General features: G+C 40.4%; 1 protein-coding gene across 1 annotated transcript in view; it reads right to left on the bottom strand.

The window, feature by feature from the left end:
- GLIS3 (GLIS family zinc finger 3) overlaps positions 1-24,838 on the bottom strand; it is a 467,139-nt gene that overhangs the window by 53,076 nt on the left and 389,225 nt on the right. The window contains exons 7-8 of the mRNA XM_057721332.1: positions 24,057-24,198; positions 4,980-5,148 (exon numbers count right to left, since the gene is read on the bottom strand). Of these exons, the coding sequence (XP_057577315.1) occupies positions 4,980-5,148; positions 24,057-24,198 (311 nt within the window). The remainder of the gene's footprint in view (positions 1-4,979; positions 5,149-24,056; positions 24,199-24,838) is intronic.

The raw sequence follows: 24,838 nt of genomic DNA, 5'->3' as shown, positions 1-24,838 counted from the left end.
GTATCTACCATTGTGAAGAGCAGAACAGGAACCCTGGAGGTTACAAGGAAACTTTAGGTTCCTGCCCTCAAAGAACTGATTATCCAGTTAGCAAGTGGACATCTGGGAAATGGAAAATAAATGAGGCAGATAATAAGGACCCAGCGATTTAACTAGGGAGCTGCAAGAGGCAAGGAGGCTTTCTGGGTTGAGAACTAAGCCAAGCTCCAGGATGACAACATTTAGACAAGAATAAGATAATGAGGGAATTATCCTTATTGTCTCTTTAGGTAGAGAAGGATCCTGAATTAAGATGCAGAAACAACCAAACTAAGTCAGTGGGCAGGTTGGTTGGACTAGAGATAAAGAACTTTACATAACTGCAAAGACATTACATAGAAAACAACTGCTATTTTTAACCCCTTGGCATCCTGGAAAGCTACAATATGTTCCCAATGGTGAATTAGAAAATGCTATCTGTGAAGACCAGCCCTGGTTACCCAAAGGCATAGAAAGACTGCACATATATCGAAGTCCCTAAAATTCTAGCAGTATCACATCTGTATGAATGGAAAACAGTAAGGCTCCCCAATATTTCATACAGACACAAGAAACTGACATTTAATTATTATTTAATTATTATTAATTAATCTCAACACCTTATTTGGTTAAGGTGTTTACATTACTTTCTCAAAAATAGTTGTCCCCAACATTCTCTGCTATTGATTCCTGTAGTAGAATGTATTCTCCCCAGGGAGAGCACACTCATTCCTTGTTTTCAAGTCTTTTATCGCTCAGGGGTGGGGCTCATAGGAAGCCCTTTATGTGTTGCTCCACATTGCTAAATCCACAAGTCCCCTAAACTCTGTCACTTGTTCTACAGAGCACACCATAGTTGTGGCCTTCTTCAGAATGGAGAGAGGCAGCTGATATGCTCTTGGACAAGATGAGTGATAAATCTAGCTGACTTATTCCTGGGATTGCAACATTTCTCCATCTCAAAAAGAGACTTCCATCAATGTTTGTTTTCTCTGGTCTGACAAACATACTTTGAAACCCAGTAAATTAACATTTTGGAAGATGCTGGGTTTCTCTTATGGGAAGCCACTGTCATAAAGTACCACTGGCTCATTTAACATGACATAGTAATACACCACTTCCCATAATAATAATTTTAAATCAACATTAGGTGATGTGGTGTGGTTCGGTTTAAATCCCTGAAATGATGTGTCATTCAGATAATATTTCAAAATAAAAATGGAACCTCGTCAAACTGAGAGAACTTGTATTTACTTTATTTTACGGTGGTAAGGATCAAAGAACCTGATGCTAACTGGATAGATGTGGTGGACCTTTCTTGACTTATGACAGTGACTCAGTCCATTTTATTAACAAGTTAAAACTAAATAAATGATGAATCAATGCCTGCAAAGCAGGATAAAAATGCCAATTTCCCACTAAAAATCGCAAAGTGTGATAAAGTTATTTCCGTTAGGAAAACTGCTGGAGTTTTTACTGGGGGATTTCCCAGGCAAACAGAGGCAAGATATATAAACCCAAAGCGGAAGGTAAGCACATTTCCTCTTAGTGTTTTTATGCTGGACACTAATGCAAGCACAGTGAATAATTCAGGGCTGTTTCAAGCCGTCCTCATCTCCAAACCTTACTGGAAGAGATAACGCTCCATGCCCTTGCTCCTTTCAGCTGGGCTGGTATAGGAATGGGCCACACATCCTGCGGGGAGAGCAGAGCAGCAAGGCAAAGCCACAAAAGTGAAAACATCCACTTCATCCGCCCAGCCATACAAAGTACACTGCCTTCTCTGCCTCTTCATTTACTCTTCCGTGATTTATATTATCAACCACTGCAAGCATTTGACAACATCCTCTGGCTTCCAAACCGGAATCTCTCAGCCATGCCAAGCTTGCCTGTCCTCGTGCCATGCAACAAGCTAGGCGCTCTACCTGCTTTGGTTCATCTCATCCTACTTCCCCATGAGGTGCAAACTAAGGCTCAAGAGAGCTAAGCAACACCCCATCACCTATGTGCTATTCTTGACAAAAATGAACAAATCTGTTCAGGAGGAAAAAAATGAGACAAGTCCAAATTGTGGAGCATTCTGCAAAATAAATGTCCTCAGTTCTTCCAAAACTGTCAGTGTCATGAAAAAAACAATAATAATAATAATGAAGATGATAATTTTTTAAAAGCTGGGAAACTTCATTAGAGTAAAAAAGACTAAAAAGAAATGAGAACTGTGATCCTTATTAGATCCTGGATCATAAAAAGAAAAGACAAAAAACCCCTCTAGCTATAAAGAACTTTATTCACAGAATTGGAGAAATTTGAATATTGGTTGCATATTAGATAATAACACTTTACCAATGTTAAATTTCCTGAGTGTGATAATTACATTGTGATTATGTAGGAGAAATGTCCTTCTTAGATCTCTCCTAACGTAATTAGGGTTAAAGCTCATTGATATTCCCAACAATCTCTCAGACTGGTTCAGAAACAACAGGCAAGCAAGCAAAGCATCCCTCAAGTCAGAGACAGAGAGAGAGAAGGTGGCAAAATGTTAGCAATGGGTGAATGTGGGTGCAGTGTAATGGGTGTTCACTGTGCCATTCTTAGAGTTTTTTAATATGGTATCGACATTCAAAAGACGGAATTGAAAAAAATTATAAAATAAAACAAAATGAAATGTTGAAAACCAAACCAGAAACAACCCAAACAGCAGGAGCATCTAGGGAACACAATCAGCAACTGTGGGAGCTGGGATTTAATTAAGTGTTTGGGTTGTTGTTGTTTTTGACTCTAATAATGGCTAAAATCTTTCTCTACATTTATTCTTTTAAAGGGTGCGTATGAAAAAGAAGACGCACAGGTTACTTTTTTCTTACGTTCTTGTAAAGTCATTATAACTACTAATAATGAGACAAAGAGGAGGACGTCCCTGTGGATGGTTTCTTAACTTCCCTACCTTGTAGGGTATGATTCTTGGCCAGGCAGAGTGAAATGGGATGATGAAAAACTCGTGGATAATGTAACTTAAAACCCAACTGGAAACTAAATAAAATCTTAAAATGAGTAAGTTCATCTGAACTTACAGAAATATATCCAATACCCGGAAAGTCTGTGAACTTAATAGATGATTATCATCTGCCTTGCTTCGCTGACAGATCCTGTGGGAGAAGGCTAATAATTTGTTTACACTTAACCATGTACATAGAAGTGGTAGGATAAATCTAACACATTCTGATTGGTGTTTCAATTGCCTATCAAACACATCCACACGGATGTTTTACAACCACCCAAAAGTCAAAACCCTAAAGTCCATTTATTATCATTCCTTCTTTCCCTCTTTTCCTCTCTTAATGGCACCACTTTCCACCTTGATGTCTCAGGGTGTAACTCAGGAATGAATTTCGGTCCCTCCTCTTTACGCCACACATACATTAATACTTAGTGATTCTGCCTCTTAACTAATAGTCCTTGAATAAAGTCTCCATCCTTACTGCTTTGCCTTAGTTCAGGTCCTCATATTGTTCACAAGGACTCCTACAATAACATCCTTCTTATTTTCCCTCCCTCTCATCCCTATTTCAAGCCTCTATTACTTTACCATCTTGTCACCTGAGTTCCTTCTCTAAAATGACAATCTGATGTGTTTCTCTCCTAATAAAGGACCTGGAATGGTTTTTCGCTTAACAGGAGAAGGGGTAAAAACTTTAGCATAAAATACGTAGTTCCACATGAGCCAATCCAGTCTTACGTGACTTCATCAGCCATGTCTACCTGATGATGCCACTTGAGTTACTGGCACCTTCCTCCCTCCTTGTCCCTCTCATGTCTGGCTACCTTGTCGCTCTGTGGCTACCTTGGATGCTGTTCCCCATTTATCCATCTGGAAAAGGCTTAATCTTCCCGTAATGCCTAGATCCCTCTTTCTTTTGCCTCCCTCCCCCAGGCAGAGATAGAGCTCCTGTGGCATCTTTGTTATATCATTTATCCAACCAGCATTACTATATGTTGTTTGCATGTCTGTCCTTACCACTAGATCCTGTAATGGCAGGACCAGGTTTTAATCTTCTTTGCATCTTCAGCAAAATGTTTGACACACAGCAAGTACTCAAAAGATGCTTAAATGAACAGATGTATTAATAAAGGGTAGGCATAAATTTTTAAAATATGGCTTAATGGACTTAAAAACACATTAAAAAACTCTTACACCAGGCCAACACCAACAAAACCACAGATTGCTGGTGAAATCAAAGATTCAAAACTTTTATTCCTGATGCCTATTCAACCCATTATTTTGTCTACCAAACACCTACTACTCCAGGAATGCGTAGGGGTGCCCACAAGAACTTTTGCCCTGTGGATGTCTAGGAGTAACCCCTCCGTAAGTCAATTCAAGCCAGAATGACAAGTGGAGACGAGAGTGACAGGAGAGGCACACTGTCCACAGCACTGGAGGGCTGAGTGTCAGGGACGGAAGTGTCAAGATTTTAAAATTTTACCCAGGAACTCTTTATGAGGGTGGTATCAACACAAAGTATTCAGTGAATGGCACCTTCCTGGTAGTGCATATAGAATCCTGTGCCCTTTTATGCTATACTTTTAAGATAATGCTACTGACCTATGTGCTGAAGGCACCATCTCACATCTGGAAAGCATTTCAATCTGTATGGACATTACCTTAAAATTGAATCCTTGAAACAAACTGAGGAAAGACAGGAAAATTCTGATGCATTTTCCCAGCATCAGACACTTCGTTTGGCTATTGCCAGTATCTTCATTTTTTTCCCCATGGAAAATAAAACAGATAATGAGATATTTGATTCACGTGCTTTGTGCGTGTACTTTTAAAATGTCACCTTTGGGTAATTCAACCCACCAATGGATTATTAATAAAATTCAGCAACTGTTGAAGCTCTTCTCGGCAGAGGGAGGTTTGGCGGCGCCACCTATTAGAAGAGAGAGACAGATGGCCTTACCTCTCAGCTCCCGCGTCCACAGCTGTGAGTGGAGGTAACTGGGAGGAGGGGTTGTGGGGGCTCCCCTGTACATTATGTCCCGGAGAAGGGTGACTGACAGGATGTGGGGGTGGCACGGCCCCAGCAGCTGTTCCGCTTCGGCTTGAGTGATTGCTGGAGAAAATGGAAGCTGAAATCAAGGGAGAACAAGGATCAGACTGCGCCCCGAATGAAGCACACATTTTTTTTTAATACTGAAGGCTGACAGCAAGCATATTTTAGGGGCTTGTTTGTTTTCCTCTTGGTGGTTTTAAGGGAACAGTTCTCCCCTTATTGGATATACACAGCTTTTGTTTTCATGGTGGAACAGGTTCCCCGGCTAATGTGCCTTTACTGCTGCCTGAGGAGTTCACGTTCAGCTCATTCCAGGCTGACGTTCATGGTTTGTCTCATGAGAGCTGCCCTGCCCGGCAAGTCCCCTATCTGGACACTGTATAATTAGTCAGTCTTGTAATGTTTGCACCTGGGCGAAGGTCTCTGTATTAGCGCTTTTCAGTCACAGGGGATGAGAGTCAGGTAACAGCATGTGTGGTCTGCTGACCCAGAAGGACACAGCACAGGCCTTCTTCCTCTTCCCAGCGCTGCTGCGAGGTGCTGTGGGTCAGGCCTGGTCTCCCTGTCACTGCTAAATCAATGCAATGAGAACAGAGCTTCCCCTGACCCTAGTACCAATGCAGGATCCTACACTCTTTTAACGTCAGTCTAACTGACCCCGGGCATTTCCTAGTGGTGTGACGGATAAATGTACTTGGTATCCATCAAAAATGAGTCCTCTCTCAACACCATAAAGTATGGGAAAGGGGCCTCAAACGCAGCTCCAGGATCTTCTCCCACTGTTGTCTATTAAGATACAGAGAGTGAGTTATAGCCTTATTCTTGGGGGCAGCCTAGCCTTTGAGAACTGTATGTGACCTAAAACTTAAATATGTGCCCATTTAGATCAGCTAATTGGTACCATGTCACAGAAGAAACTGGGGCTTGTCACTTCAGGAGTCTATCACTATCAGAGAGGCTTTCTCAGTGTCTGGACCTACTCAGCAGACATCTCATTATGCTACAATCATACCAGCATCATTATGCTGACTCTCTTCAACTTCCTCCTCTACACAAAGCGATGCTGAGCTTTATACCCATCTTTGCTCTTTTTGAACTTACTCTACTGATATCAAAGAATAAATGGATTTAAAAAAATTTTAAAAATCAGGTTCAGGATTAAGAAAAAGCAGCCACATAATCAAAGAGATTTGAAGGTTTAAAAGTTCAGGGAGCTGTATTTTTAGACCAGCACCATTTTTCTCCAACCTCTCCAGGATAGAATTAATACTCCAGATGACCCAGCCCCCAAAAGCTTAATCCAATGGAACAAGAGTTCAAGTACTTAAAGGAACATGTGAAGAAGCAGAATTATCATCTTCCCGCTCAAAAAGCTACTGACAGGAGTGTGATCTGATTTGAAGGTTTTATTTTTGGTAAGTCAGCACTGTGTCAGGTTAACTCTTGTCCTCAGACGTCTGCATCCTCCACAGTCTTCCAAGTCCTGAAGCGGTGGTGAGACTAGAAAATGCTTACCAGCTCAAAAGGGCAACACAGAGCTTCTGCTGTGTGTCAGCCTCCAGAAAAGTTGCACATTTGCAAACTCGCTAGAGTCACCTTATGAATCACTACCTCATTTATGTTCAGTTCACTCAGGCAACCACATTCTGCTTGTATTCCAAATAATAATTTTACCCACGGGAGAAGGCTGTTTGGATTGACTGTGGCAATAGTTTCAATACAGTGTTTGTCAGCATGAAGCTTGGTGTTTTATATACTATTCCAAAAACTAATGGAATAATAAGAGGTCACAGAGACACTGTAGAAACACAGCTAATTTTTTTCTGCCTTAATGTAGAAACGTGAGCTCTCCTACTTATTTTGTTGTAGTTGCTGAATGCACCCATCACTTATTGCCCCCTGGAGATATTTTTGTATGTATGTTTGTGTGTTTATCACAGGGAAGTGCTGCCTTGCTGTTTACAACCCATGAGCAACAGAGAAAGTTGGTGTGCACACTCCATGCTCTGTGGTTCAATAGAAAATGTGCTGCTTCCCAAAGGCCTACACTAGCTCTTTTAGCCACATTTCTGCATTAGCTGCAATGAAATAGGCTGGGAAATTTGGTATTGTGTGCCGCCTGCCACACACCGAAAGTTAGGCCTGGATAAGGTCCTCTCCTTCAGCCCACTTAATAGCCAGGACGAACCATCCAGCCCCATGCATCCACACGTGCATCCTCAACCATTATTTTTTAAATTCAGTGTTTATTTGGTGCCTACTACCTGCCAGCCACTCTGCTATACGTGGGTCCCTGTCCTGGAGGAGGTTGCAGTTGAATGAGAGGAACAGACCGCTATAAATCATTACACCAAAATACTGAGACTTACTAATAAAGAGCGTCAAACAGTGTTCAACGTTTTAACACACTATCTTATTTGTGGCCCCCAAATCCTAAAAGGTACCCTGAGCTCTGGCCAGATCAGACAACTGGCCACACCTCAAATATGTCATGGCAATTTATGCTATTGTGCTTCTGCCGGCCATGTCCTCTACCTTTCTGTACTTGTTTTAATATTTTTGCTGCGTGTGCAGAGTTACTTGTGTTCTTCTCATTCCTCTCTCAGCAGCCAATTATTCCACAAATATTTATGGGGTACCTACCATACGGCAGACACTGAGCCAGGTTCTGACAGACTAGGGAACCAGACATCCTTGGTGCCTACTGTCTCCAACGCATCACTCATGTCTGTTTAGTAAACGAAGACAGACACAATCTAAATGCCGCTAGAGCCCATCTCGGGCTCTGTGAATAGGACAGGGACAGAAAGGAACATTTATTGGCCAACTCCTGTTCCCCACTGGTAAAGGGTGTTACTTCTCTCACATTTCCAAGTAGGTACGTGTACCACAGTGGCTAAAGGTTCTCACCTCACAGACGCCCAACACCAGGGCATCAGAGAAGCCTAAGGACAGAAAGGCAGTGCAGTTGGCTTGGGGGCCGGGGGGGGGGGGGGGGGGGGGGAGGGATGCTGCCAAGTTATGCCTGGTTGCCATAGCCATGGCTGCTGGTAGGAAAAGGTGGTGCAGGGGATGTGAGATGGGACATAAAAGGCGTCTGTTTTAGGGCTGGAGGCTCAGAAACATGCCCTCTAGCGGTGCTGAGGTCACGTGTTGACTGACCAGCAGTGAAACACACATCTACAGCCCTTCCTTCCCCTGCTACAGCCAATGAATGGCACTGAAACAGGCAGAGACCCTTTGACTGGGGACCCCAGAAGAATAAGAAAGGGAGGCTTTAGGGTTCAATTTAAAGTATATAAAAAAAATTGTGTGGAAAAGTTTCTTACATAGGGTATAAGAAATTACCTGTCAGCAACATGAAGTGTGTGATGTGCCTCTATATTCTAACAGATGTGATGAGAAGTATAGGACAAACTCTCCTCTGGTTAAATAACCCAGTGGACGCTTATAACTCAGTGTCTGCAGAGCGCTTTGCAGGCAGAGTCCAGGGCAATGTCTGTGGATGCTGCCTGGGACCAACATAATGACCAGAGATGTAGAGGGAGTGACAACAGAGCATGGCTTTCCAGCATGCACCCAACTCCCATCTTCATGTAACATGGACACAACTCTGGAGTCAGGTAGTGGCGGCTTCAGTAGGATTGCCCTGGACGTCTCCCAGAGGTCCACATTTCTTAGGAATTGCCACTGTGGTACAGCAAATGCCTCTTACTTACACTGACTTCTAGGAATTTCCAGCTATAAAAAAACCATACATCGAGGACTCTATCTCACTACAGTCTAAGAATACGCATTCTTTCACTCAAACGGAATTTTCCAGTTCTCACTCTGTACCAGGCAGGTGCTGGTCTCTTAAGAGTTGAAGTCAAATACCTGAGAACTTCACACAGACCTGCCCACCACAACAAATACTTATACAGACGAACGCTCAAGCTTTGCCAAGTGATTTTTTTAACCTCAGGAAGAAAATCTCTATGTTAGAGTGCAAGTGTAAGGTCAATCACAAAAGGAAAAATTTCCTTCCACACACACAAGTGATTTTCCAAACTCCACTAAGGGGCATACAATGAGGCCTATCAGTCAAAGCATAAGGAAGAGGACTGAAGCCTCCAGCATCCAGGGCGATACTAACAAAACTGTTGTGATCAAATCAACCGGCACACACAGGCTACCTACAGGGGCAGTCTTCATTGTCTAGTGTCACCTCGGGGGTCAGTGTTGATTTCAAGACTGGAAGAGGGCTTTTAGGTGAGCCTCTAGACCACACTGATGACTGGCAGCTGGAACAACTGATTAGGCACGGCAGAGCAACATATTGGAAATTCTTATTGCTTTTGTGATTAAGAGATGGTGGACTCCCCAAGGAAATAAAAGCTTGGTCTTGAGATGAATTTGTGAGCCCTACATCCAGCAGAGGACCAGGAGCTGGCCTCCCTGCTGCACTAGGCTTTCTTTCTCTTTGGGGCTTAGCTCACTGTAGTCCCTTACCCCATCTCCTTATAGTGGTAGGTGGAGGTGACTCAGTTGGGCTTTTTAATTTTGACAAAGCAGCATTTGTTGATCTATGTGGTCCCCAGATGCCATCTCACCAGCTACTGGGAACAGGGCATTCTAGGCTCAAACCTTTAACAGGCTCAGGTTAGTTTGGGTTAATAGGCAGCTCTCTCTCTATCCAAATGGAAACAATTAATCTATATGTCTAATGCATATGGACAGGGCACCCCTGGGGATACTTCAGCTGTCACATATTCAGTGTGTGACTGGAGGGAGGCAAGAAGTTCACAGCTTCCTGAAATGAAGTCTACTTGTCTCAGGCCCATCCCCAAAGCCAGGAAAGGTTACCATAGGCATTGTTTGGCGACTATGTTTTCATTATTTTAGAGGGCAGGGAAGAAGACCTCCCTTAGCAGGCTGAGGTATATTAAAAACAGTCAACTGGAGGGCATATTCCTGTTCAAAACTGTATGGGCAGCTAGAATCCTGCTTCTCAAGCTTTAATTTGCAAACTATTCACCAGGGCAAAATATTGATTCTGATTCACTAGGTCTTGCAGGCAGCAAATGCTGAGATTCTGAACTTCTATCAAATTCCCAAAGTCCCAGGCAATGCTGAAGCTGCTTTGGGGACCATACTTTGAGCAGTAGGTGTTGGACCATAACTCTGCTGTATTTCATCTTCTTGCCTGCCTCGTGCCCCAGATTCAATAGTTAACATTTGCTTAGTACTTTGCAAACCTTTCTCCAGTTTAGTGATGAGGAACTTGAGACCTAATCAGGTTTCTGATTAGGTTACCCAGCGTAGGTCATGCGGCTGGTAAGTAATAGACCTGGAATTCAAACCTGGGAAACCTGATTTCAGATCACATGTCTCTAACCACCACACTATCTTGCCTCTCAAATGCAGGATGGATGCAAAAAAAAAAAAGTCATAAGAGTGCTGATACCATATCAGAACCCCTGCACACCCCATTTGTAAAGGCTGCTTAGCGTCACCAGGCACTCGACCCCTACGACACACAATGCATATGGGTAGTTTTAACCAACAAAATAATTGTCAGGGTCCAAAAAGTATACTCCCATTTTTGTTTCTACCCACCTTAAAAGCATTAAAGTGACCTCAGTGTGGCTGAGCAGAATTTTCCAGCTCTGAAAATTAACTGAGGCAAGAAATTAACTGAATTATTTGGTTTGGAAAACAAACAGCTGATGGGAGATGTGCTTTTTCTGAAATAAAGATTTCAGATGCTTGTCAGGAGCATGTCAATCCACTGGTGGGAAAGAAGGAAGGCAGGAAGGGGTTATTTGTGAACAATCAGATATATGCACCTGTTACCACAAGCGAGTGTGATGTTGATGTCGTGGGCTGAAAGGCCACTGCCTCTGTCAGTAATGCACTAAGAAGAGATTTGCTGGGCAGATCTGTTGCCACCAATCAGTTACAATAAATATGCTTTTGGAGTCACTTATGATTACTCGAAATGCCATGGTGTTGCACTTCATAGAGGGCCTGCTCTATGGAAAGAAGGAATCACTCTTACCCACAGACTGTGCTGGGACACTGAGCAATCACATTCACCTCTTGATGGCCGGTACGTGTGAAGAGGTATGGGCTCACTACTCATCTCTTGGGCATTATTTCCAGGGTCTGGGTACAGAGGGGTAAGCTAATCAATGAAATTGGGCTAAATTGGCTTTCCCAGAGGTATTAAAAAAAGAATTAGAGGCCCCATTCAAATGGCAAGCTCAATCTTATCTCTGTCTTTCCTCCCCAAGGCTCCCTCCAGGAGAAATTTGAACCTGGGAAGGATTCAGCAAACAGCTGAACTGCAATGAAAATTTTAGCTCCTTTGGCCTCACCAGAAATTGGGCACTTGGGAGAGATAGCATCAGGGTGGTAATTAAAGGAACAAAGGGTATGCACTGGGAGTCAGACAGACCTGGGTTTAAATCTGAGCTTTACCAATTACTAGCAATGTGTCTTGGGCAAGTCACTTACCTAAGCTCAGTTTCTTCATCTTAAGTAAGGATAATACCTCACAGGATGGTGAGGTATAATGTATTGAAAACAGCACAGTGTCTGGACCATGGTTAAGTGCTCAACAAACCACTGTTGCTATTCCTTGGTTATTTATAGTATTGTAATGATTCCTATAATTAATAGGACGGAGAAGACAAAGGCATATATTGCTCCAAAATGGTAAATCTCCAATAAAGAATGGCCTCTTACCCAGAGATGCATATAAATATCAACTGTGAACTGTAACATCTTGTGGAAAAACCTGAACGAACTTTTGGGCCAACCCAATAAAATGCAGAAGAGTATATACGTCACACTCTCTAATAATAAGTGTTTTTGTTCAACTTTTCTAACGTAAGTTGCTATAAAGTGTTCATGTTGTACTCTTACATGAATAATACACACCTTTGAGTTACAACCCATAACGCATTTCAGTTTAAAAGATAACAAGTCATTTTCATGCATGAATGCACTTGTTAAGGAGCGAAAATGGGCTGTTACTAAAATGTCAACACAATTGGCCCCCTTGAAGCTTAGTTTATCTTGAAGTATTTTTACATTTTCAGCACTTCTTTGTGTTTGTTTCTCCAAGAGCATAAAGATCCAGTCATGGTTAATTTTCAGAATTCAAAAAAGACTTCCCCTCAGTCTCTCTGAAGAAAATGACCAACACAGAGGGTGACTGGAGTTTTGGTCCTCAACAATGAAAATCTGGACCCCAATACCTTCCGCAGTTCCTTGTATTTCGCCATGAAACAATTCAGCTGCACTGCTGTTCAGTGGAAAATGCTCTCATGACCTAAATCCACAAACTAGAGAGTTTTCTAGCAAGGAAAAGGCTCCAGCACGGTCACTTGGAAGGCTGCATCTGCTACTGAGGTTAACTGGAGACTGGGGAAAGAGGCAGCAGCTAGTCCTTGCCTAGTTGCCTACAAGTAGAGGGGCTGGTTCCTCTTTTTCTTTCCTCCTAATGTACTGGGCACTTCCCCCCTTCTTCTCTCCCTGCATCAGGAAGGGTATCATTCCATATTCCATCTGTATCAGGAAAAAGAAGCTTCTTAAGGGTTTGCCCAGTAAACTCTCTAATCTTTCCCTTCTCCTTGAGGCATGAATAATTTTAATATTGCCAATCCCTAAAAATCTATTCTTTCTGCCTGTCTTTTTTTTTCCTCCCACTTTGCAGTGTAGAGTATCATTATCCAGCAGCCCTGATAAGAGGATAATGAAACAATCCCTTCTCAACGAGATCGGGTGGTTGTCAGACTAAAATGACACTACCTGTACATCCTTGACATGCTACCCCAAGCTAATTGATGGCAAACAATGGTAACTGTCACCTGTGCACTAAGACAAAGAAAACATACTCATGTCACCTGATGGGAGAGCTACCTGGCAACCGATAAACAAATGTGCTAGGGAGATGTTCTATTAAGGTAAGAGAGGGTACAACTCTGAAGAACATGCCTATTAACTTTGAGCTTAAGAGCGCTGCTGTTCACTGGGGAACAGAAATAAATAAGGTAAAATGAGAATTTATTGATGTCTGGACAGTTACATGAATATGCAGGTTCTCTTACAAATAGATATTCCCACATGAGCTCCAAATATCTATGTAGCTGCCCAATTACATTTCCACATCATGCAGCTGGATTTATAGCCAGGAAAGAAGTAATTAGTGTTTGGAAGAGGATACACGCTTACATGCCTTTCTGGAATACACGGCAACACAACTAGAAGAAAATGGCTGATGTCATCCACATGAATGCCAAAGGTTACCATCAAACATTCTGAAATACCAGGTGTAATTAACTTCATGTTAGGAAAAGCTTCTGAAACATCTACATTTCAGAACAAAGACATTTAGTTACAAATAGAATGGCATCATCTGGCAGCTCTCTCAAATTCTCTGGGACCAACATTTCATGCAGCCCTCTTGGGTCTTTCCAGACAATGCATGACATATCTAACCTCAAATCTCATACCTTAGCTTTCTTTCCTTCACCTCCTAACCTCCACACTTATTCACGTGCAGAGAGTTAAGTTACACAGAAAGTCAGTAAAATAATTTGAACAAGGAAATAACTCAGACTACTCTGTGAAAAATGCAGTATTGCCCTCTGTGTGTTATGTTATCCCATTCTGAGCAGAGTAGGTGAACAGAAAGAAAGAAGAAAGATGGAGCAGTAATGGACTACCATTCCTGGAAGTTCTTATAGGAGTGTTCCTCATCTATTTTTTTGGAAATGCAGTCTGACTTGGTCAAAAAAACTGAAGTTCTAGTAAAAAAAAAAAACATACTGGGTTCTCCAACTCCTCATTATTCAGCCCTTAGCTATCTTCTACTTGTATCACGTTGACCACAAAAAGATGTTTCCTCCCTTTCAGATTCTGAAGAGACAACTCCACCCACTCTAATTTCATGTCACTTCTGAAAACATTTCACAGAGAAGGCTTTCTGGAAACAGATTTATAGCACAGATAGCCAATCCAGTTGTTAATGCAATTTTCTGCTAGCTAACTCAAGAGCTGATTTACCACCTCTGAACTCTCTCAGGACACCTCTCCCTTTCCTAGGTCTGTACCATGAAGTTAAAATAGCCCTTTGGGGGAACTGTGCTATAGCGGGGAACCAAAGCCTGCAATTACCACTTGCCCCAGGAAAACCTGCATAGATGGGGAACTTGGTTTGGTTGTGACTCCATAGAATCCCCTTACCTCTTTTTTCACACTTTGCCCGTGAAGTGGAAGCTCTTCACATTTTTGCCTTCAGATACTCAGTGTTTCCTCCTAGTTTACTTTCAAGATAGACTCTAAGTCATTTACATGTTATCCTGAATTTATGTCCACATACAACCTTTCTCAAGGAATTTAAAGGCTTTTCTCTGCCCGTGGAATGGAGGGTTTAGTCTTCAGTTATATGAATTTCAAGCATCTTTGTTGCTAGTAGAAAGTGTGTTTTTAAGGAAGCAAGCATCTTTCCTGTTGGAATGTAACCACATGGGTTCCTTAAGTTCAATATTTCAACGTTTTGCTTTTCTCCTGGACATTAACTTATATATCAACAAGAGACCTGGATTTAAGAAAACATAAGCCTAGATATTCAAGGGTTTGAGGCTCTTCTCTTTTTAGGAAAAACAGATCTTGGTAGAATTAAACTGTGACTGTTTTCTCTCATGGCTCTGTCATCCTTGGGTTTATCAGAACCAGAACCAAATCTTGCCTATCTTCTGGCAGCTTCTTCCTAAGAGGGAGCCACACTAGTGAGGGCTGACACCTTCCTACCATGGCCAAGGCTGCATCTGAAGATATTTGCTTACAACATGAGGACTTTACTGCTTACAGTTCCATTTGAAAGTGACTATATTTGGGGTTCCACAGAACACCCAAGGGAGGGCTAGGAGTGCTAGGCAATGGGCAGTACAAGAAGTCTGGATCCTTTTAATTAAAACAACTCTGCTGTGACCTGTTTTAAGTATTGGGCCTTATAAAAATCTCTGCAAACCCTTTCGCAGAAGACTACTAAAATATTTGCTAAATCTAAAATATTATAGGAATCAACAAAACCTATATGCACTAGAAGATCTTTAAAACAAAATATGATCAAATACACGGAAGCCATAAGCTTCTTTGATCTCTTTCAGTGATTGATGAATGTCCCAGATGTAAATATAAAGCAGTGGTTGACAAACCTTTTCTGTAAAGGCCCAGATAGTAAATATTTTAGGCTTTGCAGGCAAAAGGCAATGTCCTCAATTCTTTGAGCAACTGTTCTCACCTAAAGGCTAAATGTCTTTTCTAGATTTTACATTTAAAACATCTTAAAACCCTCCCTATCTCTCAAGCCATGCAAAAACAGGAGGCAGGCAGGACAGATTTGGCCCGTGGTGTAATACATTAGCTGTTGCATGTTAACCACTAAGAACCCTCATGAAAAGACTAGGGAACTGTTTTTGAAATGGAAATGAAATTTGAGGTAAGCAAATAGTCAAGAATAGTTTTCTGGACACCTTGTAGGGTATTTTGAGAAAAATGACATGTCCTGGAAGAGTCTATTTACAAAATGACATCAGGAGGGACCAAGGTTATAGCTCAGAAAGGTCAACACAATGATTGTGTAAAACTGTGTTGGTCAAAGTCATCAATCCTATTTCTTTTTTCCTCCACCTATCTCACCCTCACAGATTCAATGCTGATTAAGTTCATTTATCAACCAGGCACATTTCCACTCTGTATGACCAGCCTAAGTATACTTCTAGTCTTCACAGCAACCAAAAAAAAAAAAAAAAAAAACAACCTAATGTACAGATCTGAAGTTGGGTCTTAGAATATGGGAGTTCTGAGTCCTCATCCTGACTTGAGTTCTTCTCAGAAGGAATACTTTATCTCAGAACAGCTATTTCTAAACTCCAAGCAGTAGCACCCAGTACTAAAAGGAATGAATAGAAGAGGTTCTAGTCCCTGTCACAGACATAGACTTGGTTTGTAAGTGATTCTCTAAGCTTTTAAGCAAAGAGGAAGGAAGAAAAGAAAGGAGCATCAATTGAGCATCTACCAGAGGCAGGGAGTGTACTGAACTCTTACATGTGAACTCATTTAATTCTCACAACAGTCCTATGGAATCAGTAACTTTACCACCATTTTACAAAGAGGAAAGGTAACCGTTCCAAACTAAACATTCAGTGAGTGGAGAGGCAGGACTGGGGCTCAGATCTAGCCCCACATGCTTTCTGTCATAGCACACTGTCTATAAACAACAAAAACAAACAAAAAACCGTGCTATTTTTGAATACACAAACAGTGGTACCCATCAAAACACAATTTTGACTTTGTGATTCTGGGGCCATTGCACCCAAGTGAATCAGTGGGTTTCTGATTCCAGTTTGTTTTTCTCTACAGACCTACAGTAGATTTACAGTAGAATTTTAAAAAATGTTATGTGAATTACTGGGCAAATTACTGAAATACAAAATATAAAGGACTATATTTTAGTTTTCTTTTATTCTATTAAATGATGCTTATTAAATTTCCAATTTGTTCAGGCTTCCATATATTTCCTCATTCCTTAAACAATGGGAGTGGTAGGTGATTTTTGGCACCTGTTTCCTATCTGCTTTACAGAGTTATATATCTTCCTAGTATTTGGATAAAAGTAACAATAATAACTATAGATGCTGAACATTTACTGTGTGCTAGGCACTGTTCTAAGCACTCTGTATGTCATTTAATGTATGTCAGATCAGTAACTGATCTCAGTAAGAGGGAAATAAATTTGAGTTAGAGGAAGAAATAACATTTCCACTTACAAATGTTCTATTTGAGCACAGATTGGCTACATAGTGAGCAGGGGTCTTGTACAAAACGTGGCCAGTAAGGTGACTTAAGAAAAAAGACACTAGATATTGTTCATCCTTACTTTTGTGTAGATATAACCCCAAATTGCCTTAGTACTTCAGAACTATGGGAGCTAGATTATTATTTTACCAACTGCGAAATCTTCTGGGGCAGCTGATGAAATGCATTTTCATGAAGTGTGTCCATTTCTCAGAAAACTTGATAAGCATCCCTGTGAACCTGTCTGAGCAAACCCTTATGCACGCTGATGGCAGTTTATTCCCTTTTCTTTTCAGTAATGAATACAGTTGACCCTTGAACATGTATAACTTATAGTCAGCCCTCAGTATCCACAGCTGTCTCCGCGGTTCCTCAGCATCTGAGGATTCCATCAACCACAGACTGTGTAGTATGGCAGTATTTACTATTTTAAAATATCCACGTGTAAATGGAGCAACACAGTTCAAACCCACATTCTTCAAGGGTCAACTGGGAAGTTTACTTTCTGCAGTCTCTCCTATAAGGTGGAAATAACCTTCTATTAAATTACCAGGGAAAAGTTCCAGTGAAGATTATAAATCCCCAACTTTTTAGGATGTGGCTAGGAGTTAACAGATCTTTATGGTAGGACTCAGCTCTGAAATCAAAGATGATGAGAGTCAGAGCAGAAGCCAGATGTGCGTAGCTAAGTTCACTAAGAGAGAACAGGGCTGGGGTCCAAGAAGCAAAATTCAGGTAGCAACTAGAAACAATGTCATGAAAGTGAGGCTAGAGCAGCCTCGAAACTTAGGTAGGAAAATTAGGACCCCAAGGAGGCAGCTGTAACTTCTGACAGATCAATGCCTACTGTTAGAGAAGCGTTAATACTTCAAGACATGGCCAGGGCACCTGAAAGGGGCAGATAATCCTCTGACAATATTGAGGAAGACACTATAAAAGGCAGTCTTTGGAGTCAGTGCTGTTGGTGGCCCAGAATGGGTCAATTTCACAAAATCCTCTTTATACAATGCCTGCAATATGCTCCCTTATTACTGTTAATAGCAAAACATGACAAGTAATATTGATGCTAATGCAGTTATGTCCTTCACTTTAGAGTTTTATGCTATTCTTAACATTTATTTTCAGCGCTCACACAAATATAAAAAATGAACTCTCACTGTGGCTACAAACACCTTGAAAATGTCCACTTTCTCTTTTCTTTATTCTTCACATGAAAGAGAAATAACTACCTCTTTCTCTCTTTCTTTGAAAGCTAAATTCAGTTAAAGCAGAAAGTCAAAACTTTGGACCCAGACGTTTGGCCCATAACTTCCTAATCACAAAAGCTACTAGTTCCTCATTCCGGAAATTCTATCCCGAATTCTATTTTGTCATCCATCTGCTTCCTAAGACCTGCTTGGGGTACACTTTGAAGTAGATCCAACCTTTCCTTCCCACACCCCTTTGAGCGCCAACAAAATAGCATAAAAGGAGCGAAAGGAGAAATAGTTGTATAAAGAATACCAAGACTTTGCCAGTGAGAACACAGCTATGATCATCCAGCTTCACTACCTTCCTCTCCTCCTCCATAAGGTGTGGAATTGTCTTTGCTCACCTACAAAAATATTTTTACAGCAAAAACCTGTACGTATTATGAAACTGAATAATTCAGCTTAATCTTGTGTGAAAAACTAACATGAATACAAGAGAATAAGTGGATGTGGAAAAATGAAGCACCAAATTAGGCAGCCTGTAAACATATAAAGTTATTAACATTAGCTGCATACATACAAATGTGCCTTGTGCTGGCTGGGAAGCAGAATTTAATTTTCTTCAATTGGGTAGTTATGAGATCTCATTCTTAACCAAAATATGAGCTGTGCCGTTATAACTCTGATGTGGGAGGACACACTTAATATCAATCTATAGGGTCACTGTAATAAGAAACAGAAATATATACTACAGGGCATTTTTCTCCCCACTATTTGAGTCAATTTTATTATCTTCGTAATTAAATAATTACAAAGTACCAGTATTGTAAGTACCAAAGCAGCATTATTCCACTTATCGTTATAAATATACAGCATATCAGCAACATCATAAAATTGCCTTTTGTGGACAGATTTCCACCACACTGTTTTCATGTGATAATCTGCTTCATTTTTAAATACTTATTTTTTAATTTCAGCATCACTGAGGTATAAGTGACATAAAATTGTAAGATATTTAAAGTACATGGTGGTGATGTGTTATATGTATACACTGTGAAAGGAGTCCCTCCATCTAGTTAATTAGGGGCAATTCTTATTGTAACTCCTGCCAGTGAAAATTCAGGTCATGTTTTGCTAAAAGTCACATTCCCACACTTTATGATCCAGAGCAATGGTTTTCGAAGTGTGATCCCTAGACCACAGCACCTAGAGTCACCTGAGAACTTGTTAGAAATACCTGGCAAAAAATTCAAATTCTTGTGACTCACTCAGATCTACCGAATCAGAAATTCCGGGGGTGGGGCGCAGCAGTCTATTCTCATAGGTCTTTCAGGTGATACAATGCATACTAAAGGACGGCTCAGGGAGGGCTAAATCTATAGGTTAAAGCTATCAGTGCCTACAACAGAGAAGGATGAGACTTGCTCCTACCTTCACCAATCCAATGCAACCTGTGGACAAACCACAGACACAAGAGATACTACAAAAACAATGCAAGGATTTGACAGCAGTTCAAGGCAACATCAGAGAGACTTGACAATGACTTTATTGCCAAATGTTTCCCTTTAAATCCTTTCTGTGACCCCAGTATCCACCTCTTTCTTGATGTTGGACCACTAGTGTTGGTCCAACACCAATTCCAAATTGTTCTGTCCCTTTTTCAGCTCTTGTGAATTCTAAACAAAGCAGTGCTTTTCAAGATAATGCAAGTAATAACTACTGCATTTTTAAATAATGCACTATGCCTTCTTAAGGACTTCTATATAGATCATGTTATTTGACCTTCACAATTCTCCTATAAAGTTTAACCTATTGGGAAATTTGTGTGCCCATTTAGAACTTTCTAATAAAGTCCCTGAATTAACAACCACTTTTTGAGAGTAAACTATAATTCTGCAACTCTGCAAGCTGTCCCAAGGTAGCAAATATACTCAAGAATGTACAAAATGCATTAAAACATATACCATAACATTACATTAAAATGAAACTATTTCACGAAGTACGCTAAATACTGTATGGATTTAATACAGTGCTATGCATTACAAAAAGTGATGATATTGTAAGAGAGAAGCTTTCACCTTCCAGTAATGAGGTGAAGGGAAGGGAATGACAACACAGTCATCCCTCAGTATCCTTGGGGGATTGGTTCCAGGACCCCCACAAATACCAAAATGCTTGGATGCTCAAGTCCCTCTATATTCTTGAGTTCTGCATCCACAGCTATGGAGGACTGACTGTTACATGACTTCAAAAACTCCAGCCCTGAAAAAGTATTTGATTTTCCTTCTACAATCCCCTAAGATATCTAAACACTTGTTTTTTTCTCCTGAAGAATCTAAAGTTACATTCAAAATTAGGATAATTCAATAGGACTTATAAGCTCTAAAACATAACTATTTTATAACCCAAAAGAAGTGGTAAAAATAAAATTCCCTCATTCTTGCAGATTTCCTTGTTCCAGATGTATTAGCTCTTCACCTAATGGGTGGTTTCTGTGGCACTCAAATATCTCAACCACACTAGCCTCTATGATGTCTTCATGGCTAAGGGCATTTGCAAAGGCCATGTTTTATTGAGTCTGTAGTACAGTTTCAGGTTGGAGGGAGCCATAATTTTTATGATCACTCATGGGACAGATCTTCTTCCATAGAGCATCCTTTGTTAGTGAATGGACTCTCTGCCAAGGCCAGGCACTGGTCCAGGCTGTCCATGATAGTGCAGACATTAATTGTAGGCTTATCTACTTTAGTACTTCATTGAGGGAGCTGATGAGAAGATCTCTACACAGGCATTTAGCCCTGAATGTGGCATTCACACCTTGATCTACTGGCTATGAAATACTTCTCCCTCAGATTACCAGATAAATCACCTAAATTTACAGGCTGGCCTGGGGCATTATCTATCTGGGTTATAGAACTTCTGAACAAAAGCACAGAAAATATAAGTGAGCCATCCTTGAGAATTACTCATCACTGCCCTGACCTCCCTGTTAGATCACAAAATTACTCTCAGGTTAACCCAGGAGCAGGCCTGGAGAGTCCTGGGATTTTCAGAACAGTAGACAAGTAAACACCTCAATTTAAAATCTTCCTCAGTGTGGCCTCAAGTGATATTTGGCTGCTTTAACCTGGGGCACTATTTTCTTCCAAAGAAATAAAAGTCTTTTCATGCAATCCTTTCCAATCAAACTCTGTCTTATCAACTGAAAAGTTTGTTTCAATAAGGGAAGCCAATATGTTAGAAGACTTGCAAGACTTGTATGTGTCAGAATTGCCATTTTCCCTGTTCACCTTAATGCTCTGCAAACTATTCCTGTCTTGGAATCTTAAAAATCATTGTCTACTAGCCACTAAAAATTTCCATTTCAAAACCATGACTTCTTCAAACCACGAGTCCCCAGTCGTTGTGGCTTCTAAAAAATCATGAAGTTGATGCTAAACTATTTTCGATCCTTTGCCCATATACACTCAACCGGTTTCCATCAAAATATTTTTATGATAAATCAATTTACTAGCATTTATAAGTTCCTGACAATCTTTAAACAAATATTTTCTTGATTTTGTATAACAGAATCTTAAGGGAACAAATCCAAATACTTTTGCCATTTAGCCAAGTCTTAACCTTCATCAAATTACCCTAACACTTCAGATTTTACATTTAACTAATTGATGAACGGTTTCCTTTTCCTTTGGCATTTTTCATTGTTTGGCTTCTTTCCATAGATCTTTAGCACAGGTTTGAGACTGGTGTGAACATGCACTCCTGGCAAGTGCATTTCTAGAACTATAAAAGGAAGGCTTAAAATTTTTGTGTTTTAGCTTTTCCTCTTGCCTTGTTCTGCTCTGAGTTTGTTGCCTACTCAGCAAAACAGAGAATAAAAAAAAAAAAGTCAAGAGCAAAGAAAGTAAAATAGAACCGGAGGGAAGCAGGAATAAAGAAAGAAGCAGGGCAGATAAACTTTCATAGTTATAAGCTAACTGCAGAAGTAAAATTCTAGGAACAAAGTTAAGCAAGATGGCCACCTGCCTGTTTCCAATATTCCCAGAGTCACAGAAAATTCTTCATAATATGAAGATGCTCTGTTGACGCTGTGGTAACCTAGGCTCCTCATCTGCTCTGGCAGCTTGCCGGCCACAGTTAGAGGCTCAAAGCTAAGAGCTCTTTTTGAAGATCAAATGCAGAAAAGCATCATGAACAAAAAGAGGAATTCTGTTTGGAATGACAAAGCTATTTCAAACTAAACCTCTTAAAAAACTTTAATAATACCACCAGACATCCGAAAGAACATATCAAGACAAATGTGACTCCTAAGTTTTGAAAGTGAGACATATACTGTATGTCACATATAGCAAAGGTACTAATGTTTTTCATCAACAAAGATATCATTTCCAAGAGGTTTAAACGCAATAAGACTAGCCCATCACCATACAATATTTATTTATATTGGATGTTGAGCCATTTTTCAATCAATTCTGGTTAGCTTTGACTCTTTAATTGTTGGGTTCCAGGTATTTATAATAGTAATATCATGGATTTATGGACTAAATAAGGAGGGAAATGCCCTAAAGGCTGTTTTAAACTGATTGCTAATTTAATGTGCTAGAATAAATGTTCATATATCAAATATCTGGCAAATCAAACAGACACATGCAAACAAAAGCTAGTCACACTTTTTCATGTATATATCTAATACAAAATATTTGGGTGTTGATAACATTCTACATTGGCATATTTCATGTGTTATGTGCACCTGCACCCAAAACCTCTGTCAGACTTGGTCAACCTTTCAAATAAGTTTTAATCTAATCTCCTATGGTCTCAAAAAGCTGAGGCTTTGTTTTCTCCAAGAGTAAGTACCCAAAGCAACTGATAAAGTACCACCAACACTGGAACAACATTAAGGATGTCTTGATGACTGACCCTCTTGAAATATTTGCTTAATGCCCTTTTGCCTGCATTTGGATCAGCTGAGAACTGTTGAGTATAAAAAGTTATACAAGCTTGTCCTTCTCCTATTCCACTGTTATGCATCAGTAAATTCTTCATTCTTTATGGCTTATTAGTACTTTTAAAAAGAAAAAGCAATCTGCTGCCAAAACCTGGCTCTGGAACCAGATGCGGTGGGAGTAGAATTTATAATTCACAGAAAACAGAAAATTCCCATCGTCTGGAATGTGGAGCTGGTGGGACTTTTGCTTTCATATTCATAGCATGACAGTAAGAGCTTTCCATATATAAGGATGATAACCAATCATGTTTGCACAAGTATATCACCACTACAGAGAGTGGAAAATGCACAAAAATCCAGGCTAAGAAAGTAAACGAAAAAAATAATGTCCTTATTGCATATTAATCCTTTGTCATTTTTCACTGCATACATAACATTTTTCTAAACATAGAGTCATCTGTTATTCAAAACCAGGCAGAAGGAAGCTATTCTGGGAGGGCCATCTCACCCCTCCTCCCGCAATGGTTGACAAACATTAATGGACATTCTTACGAGTTGATTTACTGATGTGAAATTTTTTCTTAGAGGCCTGGGGCTTCCTTTTACAATGCAAAGACAACAATGACTAGTCCATTAAGAAATCCACATGCAGCCTGTTACCTGCTTAAGGGGGGAACATTTCCTTTGAGTCTAAATCAAGTTAATAAATTTAAGATACCTGGGAGGGTTGGGTACATTGAACTTTTGGCAGAAGTCCAGAACCTAAAGAGCTAATGCATTATTTTACTTTGTTTCTTTATGAGAAAAAACAGTCTGCTGCCAAACCCAGCTCAAGAGTCAGATGGGGAGGACAGAAGGCGGATAATCTGTAGTCAATTGATAAAGTAAAATACAGGTGATCTTAGAAGCATTTTTACGTATTCATTTCCTTTAACCAGAGTGAAGGGCCTAGAGAAGGCTAGCTGATATAGTTGGCTCTGCCGTTGCTGACATTACCTGGATAGAGGTCAGGCCCGGACCCTGGGGAGCACTCCACGGCCCTATCGGCAGCGTCTCGTGGGGAAGTGGCGGGCTGCAGGGGCTGCACGGTGAGGCAATCTGTGAGCAGGTCAGCATGGAGCTCTGCACTGGACCGCAGCTAAGAGAAGGAGAAAACAGAAGACACATGGAAAAGGAAGGCTATTCCTTGGAAAACTTTTCTGCAAAGGATATCATGCCCTCAGGTTCATGCAATTCGGTCCACAAATATTTATCAAGCAACAACTGCAGGTTAGGCATTGCACTTAGAGAGTCAATAAAAGGGTCAGTTTTCCAATTCTAGTTACACCTGGGAGGTGTTTTCAGGAAAAACGTGGTTAGAGGCAGATTTTACTTCAATCCTTGATATTTCCACTTCTGGAGACCCAACTTCCTATTATATTTTCTTTTATTTGCTCTATATCTTATCAGAACTTGTAGTGATAACAAAAACAAACTCAAGTATATTTAGACGATATTGTAAAGTGCTTTTAAAATGCAGAGATACCACCATGAAATATCTTAGAGATAATTAAGAATGTCCATTGAGATTTGACACTTACAGATTTTATATGAGAAGAAATACACGTTAAATTTTAAAATATTATGGAACATGATAACAAGAAAAACCAAAGTCATTACAAACAATAAACTATCCCAACAGTAAGCTACATTAAAAAAATTAGACTTCATTTTATCACAATAACAAAATGTCCCTCTCTTCTTTCCTCCCAGATGAGTAGACCAGAAAAGGGCCTTCC

The sequence above is a fragment of the Hippopotamus amphibius genome, chromosome 2, assembly GCF_030028045.1.
Source record: "Hippopotamus amphibius kiboko isolate mHipAmp2 chromosome 2, mHipAmp2.hap2, whole genome shotgun sequence".
NCBI lineage: Eukaryota > Metazoa > Chordata > Mammalia > Artiodactyla > Hippopotamidae > Hippopotamus > Hippopotamus amphibius.
This window is presented reverse-complemented; position numbering and strand designations above follow the sequence as displayed.